The sequence below is a fragment of the Aedes albopictus genome, chromosome 2 (genome assembly GCF_035046485.1).
Source record: "Aedes albopictus strain Foshan chromosome 2, AalbF5, whole genome shotgun sequence".
Classification (NCBI taxonomy): Eukaryota; Metazoa; Arthropoda; class Insecta; order Diptera; family Culicidae; genus Aedes; species Aedes albopictus.
In genome coordinates, this window is record NC_085137.1 from 38,871,807 (window position 1) to 38,892,665 (window position 20,859).

At 39.8% G+C, this 20,859-nt stretch overlaps 1 protein-coding gene across 2 annotated transcripts; it reads left to right on the plus strand.

Moving 5' to 3' along the window:
* Positions 1-980: 980 nt before the first annotated feature.
* On the plus strand, positions 981-19,722 carry LOC115265114 (angiotensin-converting enzyme-like). 2 transcript variants are annotated; one of them, XM_062849487.1, is made up of 5 exons: positions 981-1,290; positions 17,836-18,199; positions 18,258-18,621; positions 18,680-19,560; positions 19,620-19,722. In XM_062849487.1, the coding sequence occupies exons 1-5, from the start codon at positions 1,048-1,050 to the stop codon at positions 19,634-19,636; spliced, it is 1,869 nt and encodes a 622-aa protein (XP_062705471.1). In that variant the 5' UTR covers positions 981-1,047; the 3' UTR covers positions 19,637-19,722. The 2 variants fall into 2 exon arrangements, with proteins under 2 accessions (XP_062705471.1, XP_062705470.1); XM_062849486.1 differs by lacking the exon at positions 981-1,290 and adding an exon at positions 17,452-17,773.
* Positions 19,723-20,859: the final 1,137 nt, after the last annotated feature.

The following is a 20,859-nucleotide window of genomic DNA, read 5'->3' on the forward strand; positions in this document are numbered from 1 at the left end:
GCTATGTTTTCCTTTTATCGGTTACATGGTTTTAGAAAAATTCGGGCTAGTTATGAGAGAAATGTAAAAAAGTGTGTTTTCCCATGTAAAACTCCATACAAACTTCAAACGCGATGCGCAAAACGTAGAAATAACCGTTCATGCCCAAATTTTGATCACTTATTTGGGTCCTGAAATGGGATTAAAAAAGCTTTGATCTGATGGGATACCATGTTGAATTTTTCATTTTTCCATATAAACGATGACCCACTCTATTCCGTATACGTGAAATATGTTTACGGTGGGAGTGACGTTGCTAAGAAGGTTAATGTCACTCCTTGGTTCTTGGAATCGAGTGTAGATCTGATGCTCTGCTATTCAAAAGACTTTGATGATCTGGAACATCTCTAATGAATGTTGTAATGTTTTTGTTAAATTCCAAATCATAGTTATTAGTCCATTTTTAGATTTGAAATACAAACGATTTATAATTATTGAGCGTTCACCGCTTTGATCATCTTTGAAGCATTGTTCTATTAAAAAACAAAATAAAAACTACCTCTTATAGGTATTTAGCACCCAGTTCAATTGCAATGAGATTCCAAACCACAAATCGAACACCTCTTCGTTGAAAGATAAGACAAGCGGGCACTTGCAAGTCTCTTCCTCACAGAGCCTCATTTGGAAAGAAAGCCCTCTTCAAAATTCATAAGCCACCCCCGCAACAACGCAGCAACCGTCGATGACCCGAGCGCTCACTCCAAAGACAACCAAAGCTCTCTCAGAAAGAAAAAAAAAACCCGATCGATAATAATCTGATAGTTTCCGATTGGCGGTAGCCAGCGGTAGCCATCCGAAAGACCGGTATCTGCTCTGGGCCGGGTCCTCTCACCCAGAGTTCTCCCGCATCCGTTCGCGTCGCGCGCGCGGCTCGGCTCAACCGGCGCAAAGCTATAAAAAACGACCGGCAACCGAGCGGCGACATTTAGTGCCGTGTCGATCGCGGTTCCGTCTACTTGTCTGCTGGTCCGTCGTCGTGTCGTGTGTGATCCATATAGATAGAGTGAGATGTTGTGGCGATTGTCGCTGTTGGTGCTAGCCGGCGTTGTGGTGGCACTGGCCGGCGCTTCCAATCCCCAGCTGGAGGAGGATGAACTGGCCGCCGCGAAGTACGTGGCCGATCTGGAGCGGGAGATTCTGGCTCGTAATTACGAGGCTACTGAGGCTTCCTGGGCGTATGAGTCGAATCTGACGGAGGATAACTTGAAACAGCGCAACGAGATCCAGACGCGCAATGCCAACTACTTTAAGGTGGGTTATTAGTGAGTAAGTAGCTCTGTAATGAGGGGGATGGACAAGATGATGTGATTAGTATTAGCATATGCAAAGATGAGTGTGGTCAAGTGCGCGTAGGTAATTAGCATTTATGGGTCGCTATGAGTAATGATTATCTTTAATAGGGTAGGAGATTGTATTGGGCGGAAGGTTTTTGTAATCATAAAAATATCAATGTTCACAGCAAGGTATTCACTAAAGTAGTGATCCTCAGCTTAGAACTCTACGCGGGCTAAAGTTGAATTTTACATATCAGGAGGCTGCGACCATTTCTTAACCCTAAAAGGGATACCTTCATGGCCTCAGTTTCGTCACCTCTCTGAGTGTGTTCCATCAAAGACGAGCTCTGAAAAGCGCCTGGGGTCCAATGGACCCCAGGTATCCCTTTTAGGGTTAAAAATGTACAGAAAATTGACCAAAGTCATTGATTATTTAGAAAAAAAAAAATAATTGATTGAAAATTGATTGAAAAAAATGGGTTTCTTGTAATGTTTTTAGTGCTTTGATAGTATAAAAGTAAAAATGGGAGCGTTTCATTGGTAATGTTTGAAGTATATGCCGAAAAAATTAAAAACTTATTAATAGGGTTTCGGAAAAACCTTTTAGCTCTACCTTCGAAATGTGAAATAGAAATTCTTATAAACATTTTCAGAGCTTCCTCTTTGCTCTGGCGTTACATCGCAATAAAAGCAAAGTACTTCTTAGAATGGTCAAAGGGCACTTTCTTTTTTGCCAATAGACTATTTTGTATCGTGTTGCAGGCAATAATAGTAATTTATGCAACGAGCATTTTACAGCACGAGTCGTACATTTATCCAACGAGGCTTGCCGAGTTGGATAGTTATGACGAGTTCTGTAAATCGAGTTTTTTTGTGTCAATCCTACACTCAAAATACCTTACACTCAAAGGAACCCGAGCAGGAGAAAATAGCTGAAGAATACCAAACTCAGGTATGGAAAACCGAATACCTACAACTTGAATGAGGTATTGAGACGCGCTGCATAAGGCGCTGTCCATAAACTACGTAGACTCATTTTGGGCCATCTCATTTTTCCATATTTTCCAATTTTTCCATACAAATAGTGGTTTTTCCATAACTGAATAATACCTCAAGCAGTGCTCAACACCAAACCAATAACAAGTTGAGGTATTTTATCAATACCTACAAAATACCTAGAACCGACCAATACCTTGTCTTGGTATGATACCTGACTTTAGTATGCTGCAGTTATGTGGCAGTTATTCGTTCCTGCTCGGGAAGCCCAAAAGCAAACTATCGAACGCATTTCAACTTGTAATATAGTATGTATAAGTATTTTTCGGGCGCATTGAATAAGCCGCTAGCGCTGATGAGATGCCGTGATCATTGACCGATCGACGACCCGGTGAGTGTCGCGCATAACTAATCGAAGTGGTGCCAAGAGCAGAAGAAACTGACAAAAAGAGTTGGTCTGCAACTTTCTTTGCAGAACCTGCCAATCAGGTTTTGGGGATCGAGCTGAACTTTTACCATTCTATTTTTGTTGTGTTTTTGAACTTCCGAAGAGAGCGGACAGCGATGCAGTCAGTCAGTAGGTAGTGCTTTTGTGGGTGTTTGCGATTCGAGTCGGACCCACACGGTTCATTAGGTGGAACACAACACCATGGCGGGTAAGAACTTTGTTCTGCTCATTGTTCATATCCGCGCGGAAAATTGGAAACGTGTAATTATGGGAGCAGATTGGCTACGATGAGTGGGGGATTTATCGCATTATATGCTTGTTGGTAATTGAGATTGAATTCATATACTAGATGCATTGAAAAGTTTATAATATAGATAGGGTAAACGCTCCATGAGTGGTGGTAGTACTAATATTGGTGGTATTGGCGAACGTATTTCGGCTGAAAAGTAAGCCAACGATATTTTTAATAGACACATTATGTTTTAATTCTGAAGTTTTGACCCTCCCGTTCTGGAAGAAGGTAGGGGTATTGATGGGATTTTGGGAAAATCGAAAATTTTTAAGATTTTTCGATCGCCATTTCGGCTAAATGCACGATATAGGGTCTTGGACCATTTGGGCAGAAGCACTTATTTTGGGCACTTGCTGCTATTACTCAATCAATTTCTAACCAATAGACATGATTTTTGTGCATGGCTAGACACTGTGCGTATCTCACCGTATTCCAAAAATTAAGTCAATTGGTAGAAAACAGATTGAGTTACAGCAGCAAGTGCCCAAAATAGGTGCTCCTGCCGAAATGGTCTCAGACCTTATACAGTACTTTTTCGATTATATCACGAATGAAAAAAAAAAATTCGCGTGATATATTGGAGCGTGATATAATTGAAACATATTTTTGTCGAATATATTTTATAATCGACATTCACTTACATACAAAAACACTTCACTTCTAACAAAAACAGAACAAAACATCAAACACAGTAAAAGACACAGACACCGTCTTCAGCCATAGGCTGTACAGACTGAACGAAACTTAACACTAGACAACGGACACGACATATATTAAGAGCACCAGAGGATACGAGGAAGAAACATTTTCTTGTGAAAAAGTTTTATCACTCGGAGCGGGAATTGAACCCTCACTCCTTGGCATGGTACGGCTATACGCTTGGTGACGCTAACCGCACGGCCATGAGGCTCTACAGTACAGTAGACGTTCGCTCGTTGCAAACGGTTTATTTGCAATGCTTTTTAATTGCAAGTCCGGTAAGTGCAACAAATTTGCAGTTGTCGTACCGCCAAACGTCAAAATGGTGCGCCATGTTAGCCCAGTTGGATCACGTTCACGGTTATTTATTGTCGGTCGACAACTTGCTGGCATCTGTCAGTCGTTGCAGTTATCGAATTTCATTCGCAAAGTGAAACGTAAACATGTTGCAGTTATCGAACGTCTACTGTATTATTATTCTTGTAATGATTTTTTTCCAACTCTAAACTACCTAGAGGTACTTACGTATTTTCGGCAGTTTTGTTCTCTTCGTCATGTGGGGTTTTTTGAAACATGTTGATCTCAAAATTGGCCTCAAATCCTTCCCAACCCAGCTGAGATATATGCCCAAATTTGAGGCAATTTGACCCACAAAAAATTTCATTTTATGCTTGCCACCCAACGCCCATATTTCTGGTAAGCATAGTGCTGTCTTAGTTTATAGTTGGGAAAGCATTTATGAAATAAGCTGAGATCCAGGCACTGTCCCTGTTGAGAACGAAAAACAATATTATCTACGTTTCGTTCAATAGTTATGTTGTGGAGATTGTTAGGTGTGAACTTTGCCACGCATTACTCTACTTATGTGCAAAATATCATACTCCATGACGATTCATTTGTCCTGCCTTGTTTGGAATATATGCTTTCTATCGATTTATCATAACGTGATATAATCGAAGAAAATACCGTGCTAAAATCGAGAGTGATATAATGGAGCGTGATTAAATAGAACGGTAACAAAATCGGAAAAACACTGTATAAAAAAAGAAATATGTACTACAACCACTGAGTTTTAGGGGTTGGGCAGTTTTAGTTTAGATAAAATAGATAAAATAATCAATCTCCCTAAACGTGACATGAAAATTATATTTTTTTTAATTTGTCAAATTACAAGAAAATAATGTTCTGAATAACTTTGTCGAAGACGCCAAGTTTGTAGCTGTGTTACTTTTCATGATACGTTACGTTTTTATTAGCGACGGTCCGTTAAAAAAGGTTTGCCTCAATAACTTTTTCAGTTTTGATTCTGAAATTCTATTCTCTCAGTAATTACTGTTATACTTAAGTGTTATCAGTTTTGTACCTTTGAATTCCGACTTGTTATGCTCATCCTTTGACAGATACGCGTATTTTGATTACCACTTGTAATCTTCCTCAGTGTCAGTTATCCACTGAAGATTACAAGTGCGAATTACAACCCAGGTAACCAATAAGCATTTGAATAAGCCGTATTTTTGTTTTAAATCTGCATTCGACCTGCTTACTGCCGTATCATAGCAGTTGAACTGCTAGACTGCCCTATATTAGCAATTGAAATGCTACTTAAAATCTGACAGCAGTTATGTAGCATTTCAAATGCACGGTATGTTTAGGATAACAAGCAGCATAACTGCTACTTTATTGCCATAAAACTGCAAAGTGAGATGAGTGAAAAACAACACGCCTTGGCAAATAAATTCCATGGTTAGTTTCCTAGTAGGATGTTGGGGTCAACATGACCCAGACAGGCACGCTGAACGTGCACTACGCCATCGAGGCGCGAAAAACCTAACATCTTAAGAGAGTTAATTATCAGTACATGCCGAGCCTATAGCATATCTAACGAAGCAACTGCCGGTGTAATATTCAAGCCTCAAATAGATAAAAAAAACCAACGTCAACCCAAGGATCGAGGGATCAATTCCCAATTTGGCCGAAATCAGCAAAAAAAAACAACAACATTTCAAAACGTGCCCCAAGCCTCAAAAGATGCACAGGAGAGAGAGGATAAAAATAGAAGAGAGGGAAGCCGTAAAATGGGCAGAGGAAAATATTTTTGTTTTTGTTTTTGACAATCTGGGGGATAGGAAATTTAAGCATTTAATCAGCCGTATATTGGGCCAAAACCTGCATTTAATTAGCACTTATGGCTCATATACGGCAAATTTGCATTTAATGACCTGCTTTAAAGGCGCATATAGTGCCGAAATCATGCCAATTTAACTGCTTATTGGTTACCTGGGAAGGTTCAAAAACTGATTACACTCATTCAAAGAAGCTATTCTGCTTAGAGGATTCGAAAATCGGTAAGACTGAGAAAGTTATTGAGAAAAAAAAACCTATTTTAAAAGGCTGTTGGTAGTAAACAGAATGTATCTTGAAAAAATTCAAACTTGACATCTTTGACAAAGTTTTTCAAAATTACATTTTCTTGTGTAGACAGCAACCTTGAATTTTGAAAAATTCAAAAAATAAACTTTATATCTCACTTTATAGGGTGATTGATATAGTTGATTGATAGTTTAAAAGAAGTGCGTTTATGTAAGGAAAAACTTCCTCGAAGCCACCATGAGCATGGTTAAACCAGCAACTATTATATACAGTAGTTGAATTCTTGGCGTCCAATATATAGTATTTCCAACCCAAAACACAAAAAATATGCTATTTTTGACATGGTATTTTTCAATTGGAATGAGATTTTGTTCATGCACTGCATTTTTTGAATCATATACTTTTGCATCAACACATAACCATTCTTGCTCACATAACTTTTGAAAAAAAGGGCGTAGGAAAAACCTAACAGTTTTCTAATAAATATCGTTTAGTATCTGTTTCCGACAGATAAACTATTAAAAAAATGCTCAATAAAACGGAAAAACATCCAATCAATATCGTCCCGAAGGTCAATTGGACTCCGGCTTACGGTACTTAAATTATAGCGTATTTGAAAAAATGAAAAAGAATGAAAAAAAATTATGGGAATCTAATAAATGTTATTCGAGATTTTTTTACTGCTTTACTGTTTTTATCAAAAAAAAATAAAAGGATTAATTATTTCTTATAATCTTGACAGGATGATCTCTTTAGAAGTTAAAAATCTGTCTATAAGTGGAATTTAAAAACCTGTTCAAAATAGGTTATTGAACTAAGTCTTTCTCAAATCGGAAATCATTACAGGAAAACAAATACTGCAAACCGGTATATCAAAACATTTTGTGGATTTTACACAGAATATTTCAGAGAAGCTTCTGTATGAAATGGTCGTTTTGCTCTTTTCAATTGGTTCTACATGTGCTGATTTTTTAAACGGATTTTAGGATATTTTCTTGATGGATTTCTGAACCCTTGGAGAAAATCCTGAAGACATCATTTGAGAAATTTCTGAAGGAACCCTTGCTAAAATTTTTGAGAAACCTTGAAGGAGTTTTTGGAGAAACCTTTTGAGGAGTTACTGAATCAAAGTTTTGAAAAATATCTGAATGAATCCTTGGAGAAATTCGTGCAGAAATTCCAGGAGATTTTTTTTGGTGGAAGAAGCCTTGGTAAATTTCCTGAATGAAAACATTTTTACAGCCATTTCAACGAAAATCGATATAGTGAAACTCCGAATGTCGCGATACTTGGTGGATTTCTACAGGGTGCGTGCGGTAATTTTGTACTATGTATTTGTAAATATAAATCCAATAACATCAAATGCATCATATTTCTAGTAGACTATAAAAAATATAAAACCTCTAATAATCAAAAAAGTGGCGGTACGAAGCAGTATTTTCAAATCCTTTGATTTACACTAGCGTGCCCAAGATTATTTCGGGCTACTATTTGTCGATTTTTTTTCCATCCAGGACATTTTTTAAAATACGCATTTAATTCTTTTATATCTATGGATACAAAAAACACCAGAAATTACACAAAAATGCAATAGTTTTATGGAAATTTACAAGATTGGACGATAAGCTAGTTTCAAAATATAATATGTCTCTCTGTTCTCAAAACATCATGTCTCAAAAACTAAAAACAACATACCTCTCTGATTTTTTTGATTATGTTTCCTATTTTTTTTATATAAATATAAAACCAGGGTATGCATTTTGTCCCGAGATCATGAAAATGAGAACAAACAAATATATTTGTAGATTTATTTGGCTAGAAACACAACTTGACCCCTTTGACGTATTTTTTTCTGAAAACTACAACAGCTTTCAAACAAAAAAAAGAAGTTTTAAATCGGGCAACTGGTTCAAAAGATATGATTTTTCAAAATTTCATAAAAAATTTTTTGGAACCCCCTGAAATAAAAAAACATGGGTCAAATTATTTTCGATAAACTATTTGAAGGAATTACTTAGGAAACTTTTAGAGAAGTGGTTGATTGTTAATTTTCAATAATTATTTATCATTATAGGATCGATACACGAATCAACAAATCACACATTTTTTGTTAATTTTGAAACCGTCGGGTTTAAAGGGTCTGGTACACTTTTGGGCCAATCGTTCCGGTTCGACTTTGAAAATCCCTAGCTGGTACATGGTGGTGAATGCATTTTAGGAAAAAATTCTAAAGAAACGCTTGGAGGAGTTTTGAAGAAGTTCCAGTTAAACATCATTAGAGAATTCCTGGAAGAATACATCGGACGATGATTTCCTGAGGGGAGCTCCTAGAATTCCTTGAGAAATCCTTGAATAATGTTTTTTTTAAGAAAACATAGGGATAATGCTGACGAAATCTTTGAAGGAATCCTAAAAAAACAAATCATTGAAGTAACATTGAAGGAACAAATCATTGAAGGAACATGATTTTCTGTTAAAACCCTTTTTTTTTTTTTTTTTAATCCGTGTCGGGTATTTCCATCACTGCGACCAGTTTTTTGATCTATTGTGACATATGCCCCTGATAAGTTTTATTATAGCTATGTATATCAAGATGACGTACCACTATTGTGAGTGATCGCCATCGTTTGATTAATAGCATTAACCCAGCACGGTTCGACATTTCGAATGAACTGCACTACCGTACTGGGTGTTGTTCTCCAAATGTCAGAGGGTTCTAACAGCCCCTTGACGAAGAACTTACGTCTTGTTGTAAAGAGTGCCGGACAGTGGCACAGTAGATGTTCCGAGTCTTCTTTATCTGTGCCGCAAAAGCGACACATATCATCTTGAAGTTTTCCCATAAGCTTCAAGTGATATCAGCTCGGACAATGACCTGTTATAAGCCCAGTATATACGCTTAGATCTTTTTTGGAAAGATCCAGTATTTTACAAGTCTTAGAAACATTTGGAATAATAAATCGCGTTGCTTGTCTTGCTATACAAGTGTTTTTCCAATTGTTCGTCACTTTTGAATGTTCTCTTATTTTGAACTCCATTCGCAAAGCACAGGCAGATAGCCCACAAAAAGGTTCGGGCCCTATGAACTGAAGAGATGATCCAAGCCTTGCTAATTCATCGGCTCTTTCATTTCCATCAATTCCACAATGGCCAGGAACCCAATATAAGTTGACCTGATTACGATAGGACAGATCTTGAAGTGATTTAATGCACTCCCAAACATGTTTTGATGTACATACCGCTGACTTCAAAGCATTTAGTGCTGCTTGACTGTCAGACAATATGCATATATTTGAATGCCTATAGTTTCTTTGCAAACATATATTAGAGCACTCTAAAATTGCTTGAATTTCTGCCTGGAATACAGTTGGATACTTTCCCATGGGTATCGACAGGTTTATCCCTGGGCCAGTTACTCCTGCTCCCACTTTGTTGTTCAATTTTGAACCGTCTGTATAAAAAATAATCGATCCTGGTCGAAATTCTGGACCACCGACTCGCCACGAACTTCGATCAGGGTCATAAACTTTAAACATACGGTCAAAATTGTACTTTTTCTCCATCCAGTCTTCGTTGTTCATAACTATGGAGTTTATGCCAAAAGTTTTTAGAATACTAAGATGCCCATTAAGGTCACCTTCCAAGAGGTTCGTAGATCTTTTGATTCTTAGAGCGCTCTTTTCAGCTTCAAATTGTATAAATTGATGTAATGGAAGCATGTGTAATAAAGCATCCAATGCCAATGAAGGAGTGCTTCTCAATGCTCCAGTTATTGAGAGAGTCGCTAGTCTTTGTAATCTTCCTAGTTTTCTCTGAGCGACGGATTCTGTGGTTTTCTGCCACCAGACCAGTGAGGCATAGGTGATCCTGGGTCTCACGATTGCCGAAAAGATCCAATAAATCATTTTCGGTTTCAATCCCCACTGCTTACCAAATGTTTTTTTTGCTTATCCAAAGAGCATTTGTCGCTTTTGTGATTATCTGCTCTAGGTGTGAATTCCAATTCAGTTTGCTGTCAAGGACTACTCCGAGGTACTTGACTGTATTTGAAAGATCTATAGATATGCCTTCAAGTATAAATTATTTATAGAAAATTTTCTCCTCTTTGTAAATGGTACAATAGTAGTTTTTGAAGGATTTACATTCAATCCTTCCCTATCACACCACGATGAGATACAATTTAGAGCAGTTTGCATTCTGTTTGCGATGATTTGGTCATATTTCCCACGAACTATTATGACTATATCGTCTGCGAAACCAATTATTTCAAATCCCTGTGATTCTAAGTTTTTCAGAAGATCATCAACTATCAAAGACCACAGAAGAGGTGATAAGACGCCTCCTTGTGGGCACCCTTTCACTGCTCTAACAGATATAGAGGAGCTTCCAAGGTTTGCTGATATCTCCCTTTTGGCTAACATTTCATTAATCCAATCAACAACACATTTATTGAAACCTCGTTTCATCATGGCCGTTGCTATTGAATTATGAGATGAATTATCAAAAGCTCCCTCAATGTCAAGAAAAGCAGAAAGAGCAATTTCTTTGGCATTAAGAGATTTTTCAAGTTTTGTAACAAGCTTATGTAATGCTGTTACTGATGATTTACGCTCTTGGTAGGCAAACTGGTGTTTGCTGAGAGGATTTTCAATAAGATATGATGATTTTATGTGCTCATCAATTATTTTTTCCATAGTTTTTAGTAGTACAGACGATAAGCTTATTGGCCTAAAGGATTTTGGCAGTGTTTTATCCTTTTTATTGGCCTTGGGGATAAAAATCACCCGTACTTGTCGCCACCCTACTGGAATGTAACTTAAAGATAAGCTGGCTTGGAAAAGTTTAGTTAAAATAGGTGTTAAAATCGCCTTTCCCTTCTGCAGTAGTACAGGAAGAATTCCATCCCTACCAGGTGATTTGAAGGGTGCAAAGGAGCCAATCGCCCATTCAACTTTCTTTTCAGTAAATATTTGTTTGGCCAAAGTGCAACTATCGATCCTGTCTCTATTTGATCCAGTCGTTCCGCTCATTATTTCATGATCATACGTCCTGGTTTCAAAAACGCCAGTTTCTGTTACAGCTGAACTTTGGTCTTCAGTTGAATTGATTACTGAACAGGGAAAATGTGTTTTCATCATCAACTCTAACGTTTCATTTGCAGAATTTGTAAAAGTCCCATTTTCTTTTTTCAGTGTTCCCAACCCGTTAGAATGATCCTTTGCAAGGATTTTTTTGCAACCTGGCGGTTTCTGGAGTAGTTTCAATGCTTTCACATGTATGCCTCCAGTTAATCCTTTTTGATCTTCTTATTTCTTTATTATAATTTGTAAGGGATTCCTTATATGGGCCCCACTGTTGAGTTCGTTTAGCCCAGTTAAACATTTTCCGGGTTTTCTTTCGAAGTTTGGCTAATCGGTTATTCCACCATGGAACATCTCTGTTTGTTGAGCGTTCTTTAGCAGTGCAACTTTTATTAAATGCATTCAAAATCAAATTTGATATTTGTTTTGAACTTTCTTCAAGTTCTGTGCATGATTTTGAGGATGTTTGTAATGTGTTTACTCCAGCTCTCAGCTCTGAATTGTAAAGCTCCCAGTTTGTTTTTCTGGGATCTCTTATAGTTTGTGTGAGTTGTTGACCAGCCTCATACTCGAATAAGATTTGCATATGATCCGATAATGATGCTTCATCAGATACATGCCAATTTTTTATTTTTTCCGAGATTTTCGGACTACACAATGTTAAATCAAGTACTTCCTGCCTTATTGCATTTATAAATGTTGGTGCTTCTTCCCTATTACATATGTCTATTTCATTGTTATAGATATAATCTAAAAGGTACTCACCTCTGCTATTGATGCCCGTGCTTGCCCATACCGTGTGATGGGCATTTGCATCGCAGCCAATTATAAACGCTTTATTTTGTTTGTTGCAGTATGCAACAAACTCTACCACTTCCGGTGGAGGAACTTCTCCTATGTCTCCCGGAAAGTATGCTGATGCAACGTAGATTTCCGTTTTGCCATTGGTTGTTGGCACCTCCACCATTACTGCGACGATGTCTCTTTTTATAAATTCTGTAATTGGGACAATATTTACATTTCCATTTATTAAAATTGCAGCTCTGGGAGCAAGCTGCCCAGAGTTGTAGATTAACTTACAAGATGTAGGAATTCCTGCTATCCTACTGTTAGTTGTCCATGGCTCCTGGATTAATGCGATATCCAGTTTGCTCTTCGTAAATCTTCTGCAAAGTACAGCAGTTGCTCCCTTCGCATGGTGAAGATTCACTTGAATGAACTTAATTTTTTTGCTGTTGAAGATGTCGTTGTTCGCCGCTTGAGCGGGGATTTACTTCATCCCCTTGCTTGGTTGTGCGACACCCCTTATTTAGATTTTTCCCATCTGGAATCTTCAGTTCTCGGTATTCTGGGTTAAATCCTTTGTTTGTCGGTTTCATTTCACTATTTTTAGCGCCGACAGTATTTGCAGTGTGACCAGTAGCTTTACGGTTTGTTTTTGCTTCCCCGACTCCACTTGGTCCTGGGATTTCCTCAATCTGGTCTACGACCATCTTGTTATCGCCAGTGCCTACGTGGGTCTGTCGAGAATCATTGTCATCCCTACTCCCTGGTCTTTCACTGCCATCATTTTGGTACTTCTTTTGGAATTTCTTCCTAAGATAAGCAATCCCAAATTTGAAGTCGAGATTGTATTCACTTTTTTTGATAGAGCTCAGCGAAGCTCCGTCGACAGTGAAAACGAGCTCGACGTGTCTTTGACTTACGACATTGCGCTGCAGTATTCTCCACAAATCAACAGTAAGCCCATCATTTTGGCTTTCCAAGAGCGCCAGAATCTCTCCATTACTGTCTTCTGCACTCCATGGGAAAAAGCCGATCAAGATTTCAGGTTGCGGGATTTCGCTTTCATCAACCGCCAGTAATTCTGCCCCTTGCCAGGGTGTTATCGAAGTGATTGTAGTTTTAAGCCAGTTTGCTGTTTCCTGGTTTTTGCATACAATGACTAGGTATCCAGGTTTGAACGCACACAAACCGAATTTTGGTTTCAGGGCCTCTTTTCGCTGTCCTGCAACTTTCGCCAATATGGCCTTACTTGTAGCTGCCATCTGTTCTTTCGTGAGCTCCACATTCGGATATTCTTTTGGAAGAATTCCTACTTTTACAGAGTTGAATTAAAACCCTTAAAGGTATTCCGAAATTATTCTTTGGAGGAATAACTGCATACTGGTGTTGAGAAATTCTTGAACGAACCATCCGAGGAATTTCTACAGAAATCCTTTGTGAAATTTCAGAGTGAATACTTGGAGGAACTCCCGAAGGAATCCTTCAGAAATATTTTTGAAGGATTTTTTGGATAACTGCTTGATTGAGAGCTTGGAGAAACTTTTCAAAATATCCATGCAGAAACAGTATTGGGAGAGAAAATCAAACATTTTCTGACTTCCATAGTAACTAGCCATTTTTGGAGGTCTCTATTTGTTTAGCCTATGGTTCCATTTCGGAAATGAAAAAGTAAGCAATCATGATCCTCATAAATCAAACCAAAAATTAATATTAAAATAATCTCATGATCGTTTATTGCCGGGCTGCGAAGATTGATAACAAGCCGCAAGGGCATTTTCTTCGAATGTATGATTTTAGAGTTATGAGGATCATAATTTGGCTGATACAAATTTGTTCTTGACTTTTTGCCCCCCCTCCTTCAAAATTTTTTGGCTGGATTTCGCATTTTGAGGGGGCAGATGAAAAATATTTATCAAAATTTCGGGTGTTGCTGAAAATTCTTTAACAAATCCGATGAGTTTTTAATATTTTTCAGAATAAATGCTTTATTATTTTTATCCCCCCCCTCGACCAGCCAAAGAGAGGTGGGACAATAGGAAATGAAATAAATATTTGTAACGGCTTTATTTACTTTTTCATTTTCAAAACGGAACCAACAGAGACCCTTCATGTTGCCTTCGAAATTGCTTGAACTTAACCAAAATCAAAAATACTGGTAATGTTTAGTTCTGTGTCAAATTTTCATTTCAAACTAGCTGTCCCAGCAAACTTTGTCTTGCCAAGCTGTGGTGGTTTGACAGCTGTTGAAGACATCGCAGCAACTCACTCTAGATTGATTTCAATTCAATCACGCCAAATTTCTTCCCGGCTCATGAAAAAATAGTAATTTTACATTCTTTATTCTTCTTGGATGATTTTCGTAACTTTTTATCTATATAAACACAGCCAAAATGAATATGAATTGAACCGTGCAAGAGTCATGCTGATCGGTTCATTCGTTCGTGAGTTTTGTTGCCTCAAAGGAACTTCAAACTCATTTTTATATATATAAGATGGTTCATAGACTCCATAGACTACTAAAAGAATGATTGAATAAAACTGTTGGAGAGATTTCTGAATACATTCATTAGGGATCATTCGAAAATGTATCAGAAACCTTGGATGAATCCTTGAAAGAATCTTTGGAAGAGCTCGTAATGGAATCGTTAGAGGAATTTGTTGAGAATTCCTCGAAAAAATCCTTTGAGAAGTCTTTGGAGGCATTCTGAAGATGAATAATTCTGTTCATCTCCTTGTAGGAATCCTTTGACTTATTCCTGAAGAAATCCTTGTTAAACTCTATAACGAATGCTTGGATTATTGTTTGAACCGATCCTTGGAGGTGCATATTCCTGAAGGTATATGGTATATATTTTTTTTATATGGTATATGGTATATTGTATATTGGAGGAATTCTGCGAAGAAATTCTGGAGAAAATCCCTGAAATGTGTAGTGTTGGAATTTTTGAAGAAATTCTTGGAGAAGTTCATGAAGAAATTATTGTTGGAATTCCTGATGAACTCTTGAAAAAGTTGCGTAGAAATTTTTGGACCTTTTCCTGTGTATATCTTTTTTATTTTTTTTTTGTGAATTTCAATATTGTGATAGTTTTTCAAACCTATAGGCTTTCCTTAAGCATTTCTTAAAGAAGTTCTTGTAGAAATTTCTGCAGAAACATTAGGAGAAATTGCTGAAAAAATTCTTGAAGGAACTCCAACCACAGTTCCTGGAGGAACTTCAGGGCAAATCCCTTTTAGAACTCTTAGAGAAGTATCTGAATGTTTGCCTGGACATCGGTGATAATTCTAGAGGAACTCCATGTGAAATCCCCAACTGTAAGAGAAGGTGCTTTAAAAATCTCCAGAAACAATCCCTGAAACTACTCCACGCCCTCAAATAATGCATGTACAGTAGGGTGGCCCACAATTATATGAAAAACATAAAATTCGAAAAATGCCAAGTCTTTCTCCTGAATTACTTCTTTTGGACTCTCAGAAGCTACGTTCAAAACTTGAGCAAAATTGGTTAAGTCAAAGGGGGCGCTTGACTTGACCAAATGTATGCAGAAACATCAAGTTTTGGATTTTTGCCGCTAGGTGGCGCTGTAAGCATTCAATAATTCAAAAGTTTGGTATTCTTGTAGGTGTAAGTATAAATAATCATTCATATTACGCCTACAATTCAGCGACCCACGAGCTGTGCCGCATAATTTTCTTAGCAATCTATAAACACAAATTCTACCTACCATACACTTACCAAAGGGTTATCCACGCACCAACGCGAACCTCTACCAAACAACTATTCCAGAACACACCGACATTCGCATGAACTTGCGCAGACGCAGTGTATACGGTCTGCCGTGGGCAAGCAATTGCATAATCTCACTGCCTTTCCCCTCCCCACATTGAACGGCAATCTGATGTAGCAGGCACCATTCTCGCCTAAAAATAGAAGGACACTTACACACTGAAGATGCCTGTTAGTTCAAAACACTTATGCCGTTGATTGCTTCTGTAAGTGTAGCTGTATAGTGAAACAGGATGGCCAATACAGTTCGAATTCATGCTCTCATTCCCATCTCATGTCATAAATTAAAAAAAAAAAGGAATTAAATAAACTGAGGGACAAGACGCCAAAACAACCCTCTGCCGTGAAAGATTTGAATGTTTTGCATCCCAATACCAACTTAGACAAAAGTTTCAGGCAGGAGTCTTTAATTTCGTTATAAAAAAAAAAACTCTAAAACTTACTGTGCCGAGGAGGATGAGTATACAGATTTGTCATGGTTAGGTCATAAGTGGCTTATTTCTGGCTATTTCAGCCAAGTTTGCAGCATACGCGTGTGACCTAAATTTATCCTATTTTCATGCAAATTGAAATATCTTAAGCCGATCGTAGGACTTAATGAACAGGCTTCATGCATGGCTTATACTCTAAATATGGCATCAAATAAAAAGTCACATTGCATAACATCTTTGCCCCATTCGATGCTGTTGGAAAAACACTAATCCAATCAATCAACCGCCATTGCACAAGATGTTCTATTTTCGATCGAAACAATTGTGCTTATTTGTCCAACCGGTTATCTCTATGCATGTTCCATAGTCGCCCATAACTCATTAAAGCTATCGCAGACCTCCCGTCTGTATGATTGTCTCTTGCAAGTTATCTTCTTTCATAACTCTGATGCTGAGAACGTTATCACAGTTATCAAAAATCACTTCAATTAAACCCGAAACGACAATGGTCCCCGATCCAATCTCACCTTGCATCAACGCACGAGTTCGTCATCCATCAATCTGCTGGAATCACCTCAGCTGGTGGTGGACATCCACGTACAGCTGTTTTCGTCTTTATAATAGGCTATCCTCGCTCTGTGTCGGCCCAAAAGACACATGCAAATTAATTATTCAAACAAAGTCAGAGGCAACCTAGAGGCTCGTGCGATCTCAGAGCTTGATCTCCACCGTCGCGTCGTCGTCGTTGCGGTTCCGAGACATAAGTCATCGCGCCTTCGTCAGCCAGTCAGTGCTGCGATTCTACCGTATACTCGTAGCGAATTTCAAATTAAGTGCGGGTGGGCCGAGGCGCATGCTGATTAGGGGTTCACCTCGACTCAACAATGCACTTTTATGTATTTATTCCGGTCGGCGGCGGCGGCGGTAGAAGCAGCGTGATTGTTCTAACTCATTCATGATCGCCAATTTCCCATGGTGGCAGGGCTGGGCCGAACTGGACTGGGTAGACTAGCAGCGGTCAGACGGCTGTAGTTGTTTACCTGAAGTCAACTTTCGATTGCATCGATTTCAATCAGCTGGAGATGATTCGCGGCTCTCTCTCGCGCACGCAGCCTCTCCGTTGGAAACATTAATATTTACCTTTACCTTAATATGCCATGTTTGGATAGTTTTTCACGCCGTGGGAGATCGGCAGCTACCGTTGAAGTCATGATCATCGATCGTACGAATTTCAGCAGCCGCCAGTCTGGGATGGGATTTGGTCGCGTGAGCTTATCGAACAGGGGCATGTGATCGCATCTTTGGGCTGTGAATGATTCGAATCGAGATTTGGGGAATGAGTCAACTTTTGAAGGTGGTATTTCTGGTTAGTGCGGTTGCATTCGCGGAACCTTGGAACCCTCGATATGCCGAGCTGCAAGCTTCTGCCTATCTGAACTCCGTGGAACCGTTGGTGATAGATCGTACGAATGCAGAAAACGAGGCTGCCTGGAGTTACGAATGTGATATCAACGATTACACTGCCTCAAGGTCACAAGAAGTAGCTGAAGACAATGCGCGGTTTTGGAAGGTGCTTTTGCGGAAACCTTGGAGTTCGTGGAACTTAAATATCTACGTATTTTCTCGTTACAGGAAGTGGCCCGTGAACTGCGCAAGTTCAACTACAACGCTTTCAAGGATGCCGACTTGAAGCGCAAGATCAAGAAGTTGACTGACTTGGGCTACGCAGCCCTCTCGGAAGACAAGTTCACTCAGCTATTGGACGCCATCTCGAGCATGTCGGAGAACTACGCCATGGCTAAGGTTTGCGACTACAAGGATCGTACCAAGTGTGACCTCTCGCTGGAGCCAGAACTGACTGAAACCCTTGCGACCAGCCGTGACCCTGAGGAACTGAAGCACTACTGGATCCAATGGTACGACGCTGCTGGAGCTCCGACCAGAGAAAACTTCCAGAAGTACGTGGAGCTGAACAAGGAAGCCGCCGAGCTGAACGGTAAGGTAATCGTGACATCACACTTGAATCTGTATTCTAAACCGAATTTATCTCACAGGTTTCACCTCGGGAGCCGAAGCCTGGTTGGACGCCTACGAGGATGAGACCTTCGAAGAGCAAGTCGATGCTGCCATCGAAGAAATTCGTCCCCTCTACGAACAGATCCATGCCTACGTCCGCCATCGGCTGCGTGAACGCTACGGAGAGGCCGTCGTCTCCGAGAAGGGACCCATCCCGATGCATCTGCTTGGAAACATGTGGGCTCAGACTTGGGATAACATCGCCGATTTCACCACCCCCTTCCCGGACAGTCAACAGCTGGACGTTACTGAAGAAATGGCGCGCCAGGGCTACAACCCTATCCAGATGTTCGAGATGGGTGACGAGTTCTTCGTTTCGCTCAACATGACCAAATTGCCAGCGTAAGTTGAACTCCAGTATCAACAGTCTCTTCAGCCCTAATTCAAAAACGTTTTTCAGCTCCTTCTGGGAGAAGAGCATCCTGGAGAAACCGGACGATGGTCGTGAACTGGTCTGCCACGCGTCCGCCTGGGATTTCTACCGTACGGATGACGTCCGCATCAAGCAATGCACTCGCGTCAACATGGAAGACTTCTTTACCGTGCACCACGAGCTCGGCCACATCCAGTACTTCCTGCAATACCAACACCAACCCAGCATGTACCGCGAGGGAGCCAACCCCGGATTCCACGAGGCCGTTGGTGATGTCCTCTCCCTGTCCGTCTCCACCCCCAAACATTTGGAAAAAATCGGCCTCCTCAAGGACTTCACCCTGGATGAAGAATCCAAGGTCAACCAATTCTACCGATCCGGCCTGGGCAAGCTGGTCTTCCTTCCGTTCGCCTACACTATCGACAAGTACCGCTGGGGTATCTTCCGCGGGGATATCCAACCCCATGAATACAACTGCAAGTTCTGGGAAATGCGATCCAAGTTCTCCGGAATTGAACCCCCAGTCGTCCGCACTGAAAAGGACTTTGACGCCCCGGCCAAGTACCACGTGTCGGCAGATGTCGAATACCTGCGCTACCTGGTGTCCTACATCATCCAGTTCCAATTCCACCGATCGGCTTGCGAGCTGGCTGGCGAGTACGTCAAGGGCGACCCGGAGAAGACTGTCAACAACTGTGATATCTACCAGAGCGTGAACGCTGGCAATGCCATCAAGGAGATGTTGGCCATGGGATCGTCGAAGCCGTGGCCCGATGCGATGGAGGCCCTGACCGGACAGCGTAAGATGAGTGCCGACGCTCTGCTGGAATACTTCCAGCCACTGTACGACTGGCTGGTGGTGGAGAACAAGCGTCTCGGAGCGTACGTCGGATGGGAGGCGACCGAGAGTAAGTGTTTGAGGATAGGGGGAAGTTGATAGGTGACACTAATGATTGATATTTTTCAGAATGCCAGCCGGAATGAAATGCACCAGTGCTTAAAAAGTCGTTTTCGTGACGAGAACGATGGTTTTATTATTTGAACAAATGAAAAATGTGTAATTCTAGAAAGTTATTTGTTTTATTCTTGAGAAATATCTTGACACTTCCGATCATAAGTTCTGGGTCACTTCTTTAACAACATGTTATTTTTTCAAGCCTATAATATAGATATTATTTCCGTAAATTTTTGACGAGCGGTTGTCGCTCTTTCATCTCGATCATGCTATGGTAAATCATGAACGAGAACAACTTTCTCGGGAAGATGACCAAGCTGATCGAAAGAACGATGTACGAAGTTTAAATTTGCTCAAAGGGTTCGGGTGGACTTTCCAGTTCATTCGAATCGCGAAGGAGATTACGACAAGCCTGGACTTTCCTGCCTTCTATTCTACGGTCCTCGAATATCATTACCCTAAAAAACATTACCCCGAAAATCAATACCCCGAATGATCAAGTACCTCGAATTACATTACCCCCATTGTCATTTCCCCGAATAGACAATTGCCTCGATAAAACATATTTCATAAATGGCATGGTCAAAAGCAACGAGTCGAAGAAAAACAAAGAGAACATTAAAAATTGGAACAGTCGACTTGCTGTCATCCCCATAGTTCCACTCGAGCAGGAGACCTGTCAAAACGACATTACTGTTTACAAATCATTATGCCTCATAATCACATAAAATACTGACTTTGTAGATTGTTTCAGGGTAGTTTAAAGTACTTTATGTCTAAGCACTTTCAAGTTTAAACCATAACCACTAACCAGCCAACCGAATGTGTTTGTCATATATGCTCAGTGTACCAGTTATGGCTATAGTCCTCAAATTTGCCATAGTTTATTTTCAGCCTTTAACGGTGCAAATCAACAAGAAAAAAATTGCGAACAAAAGATCAAGTTAACAAAAGATGGTTGCACTCATTCAAACTTCCCAATTTGTCCAAATTATGATAGAAATAAATCATATCCTTAAAACTTCGGCTTCCTTGTACCCTACTTTGCCATAGTGTACCATTGATGACTACTCCCATAAGGAACGCATGTAAATAGTGCGAAGTCAAACCGAAATAAGAAAATATGTCCGTAACTGGTACAGGGTTCCTATAGGTACACGCCGTAATAAACACTAGAAGTGGGATTGGCTGTGATTCTATATTTTTCCTGTAAAGTATGAAAACAAATCTATCATTTGACATATCGATGACA

Bases quoted from the DNA above. Each gene is read 5' to 3' on its own strand.
- LOC115265114 (XM_062849486.1), top strand. From the start codon at position 17,516: ATGATTCGAATCGAGATTTGGGGAATGAGTCAACTTTTGAAGGTGGTA. The intron at 18,200-18,257 runs GTAAGGTAATCG...TTTATCTCACAG, and splicing joins GGAAGCCGCCGAGCTGAACG to GTTTCACCTCGGGAGCCGAA. The intron at 18,622-18,679 runs GTAAGTTGAACT...AACGTTTTTCAG, and splicing joins AACATGACCAAATTGCCAGC to CTCCTTCTGGGAGAAGAGCA.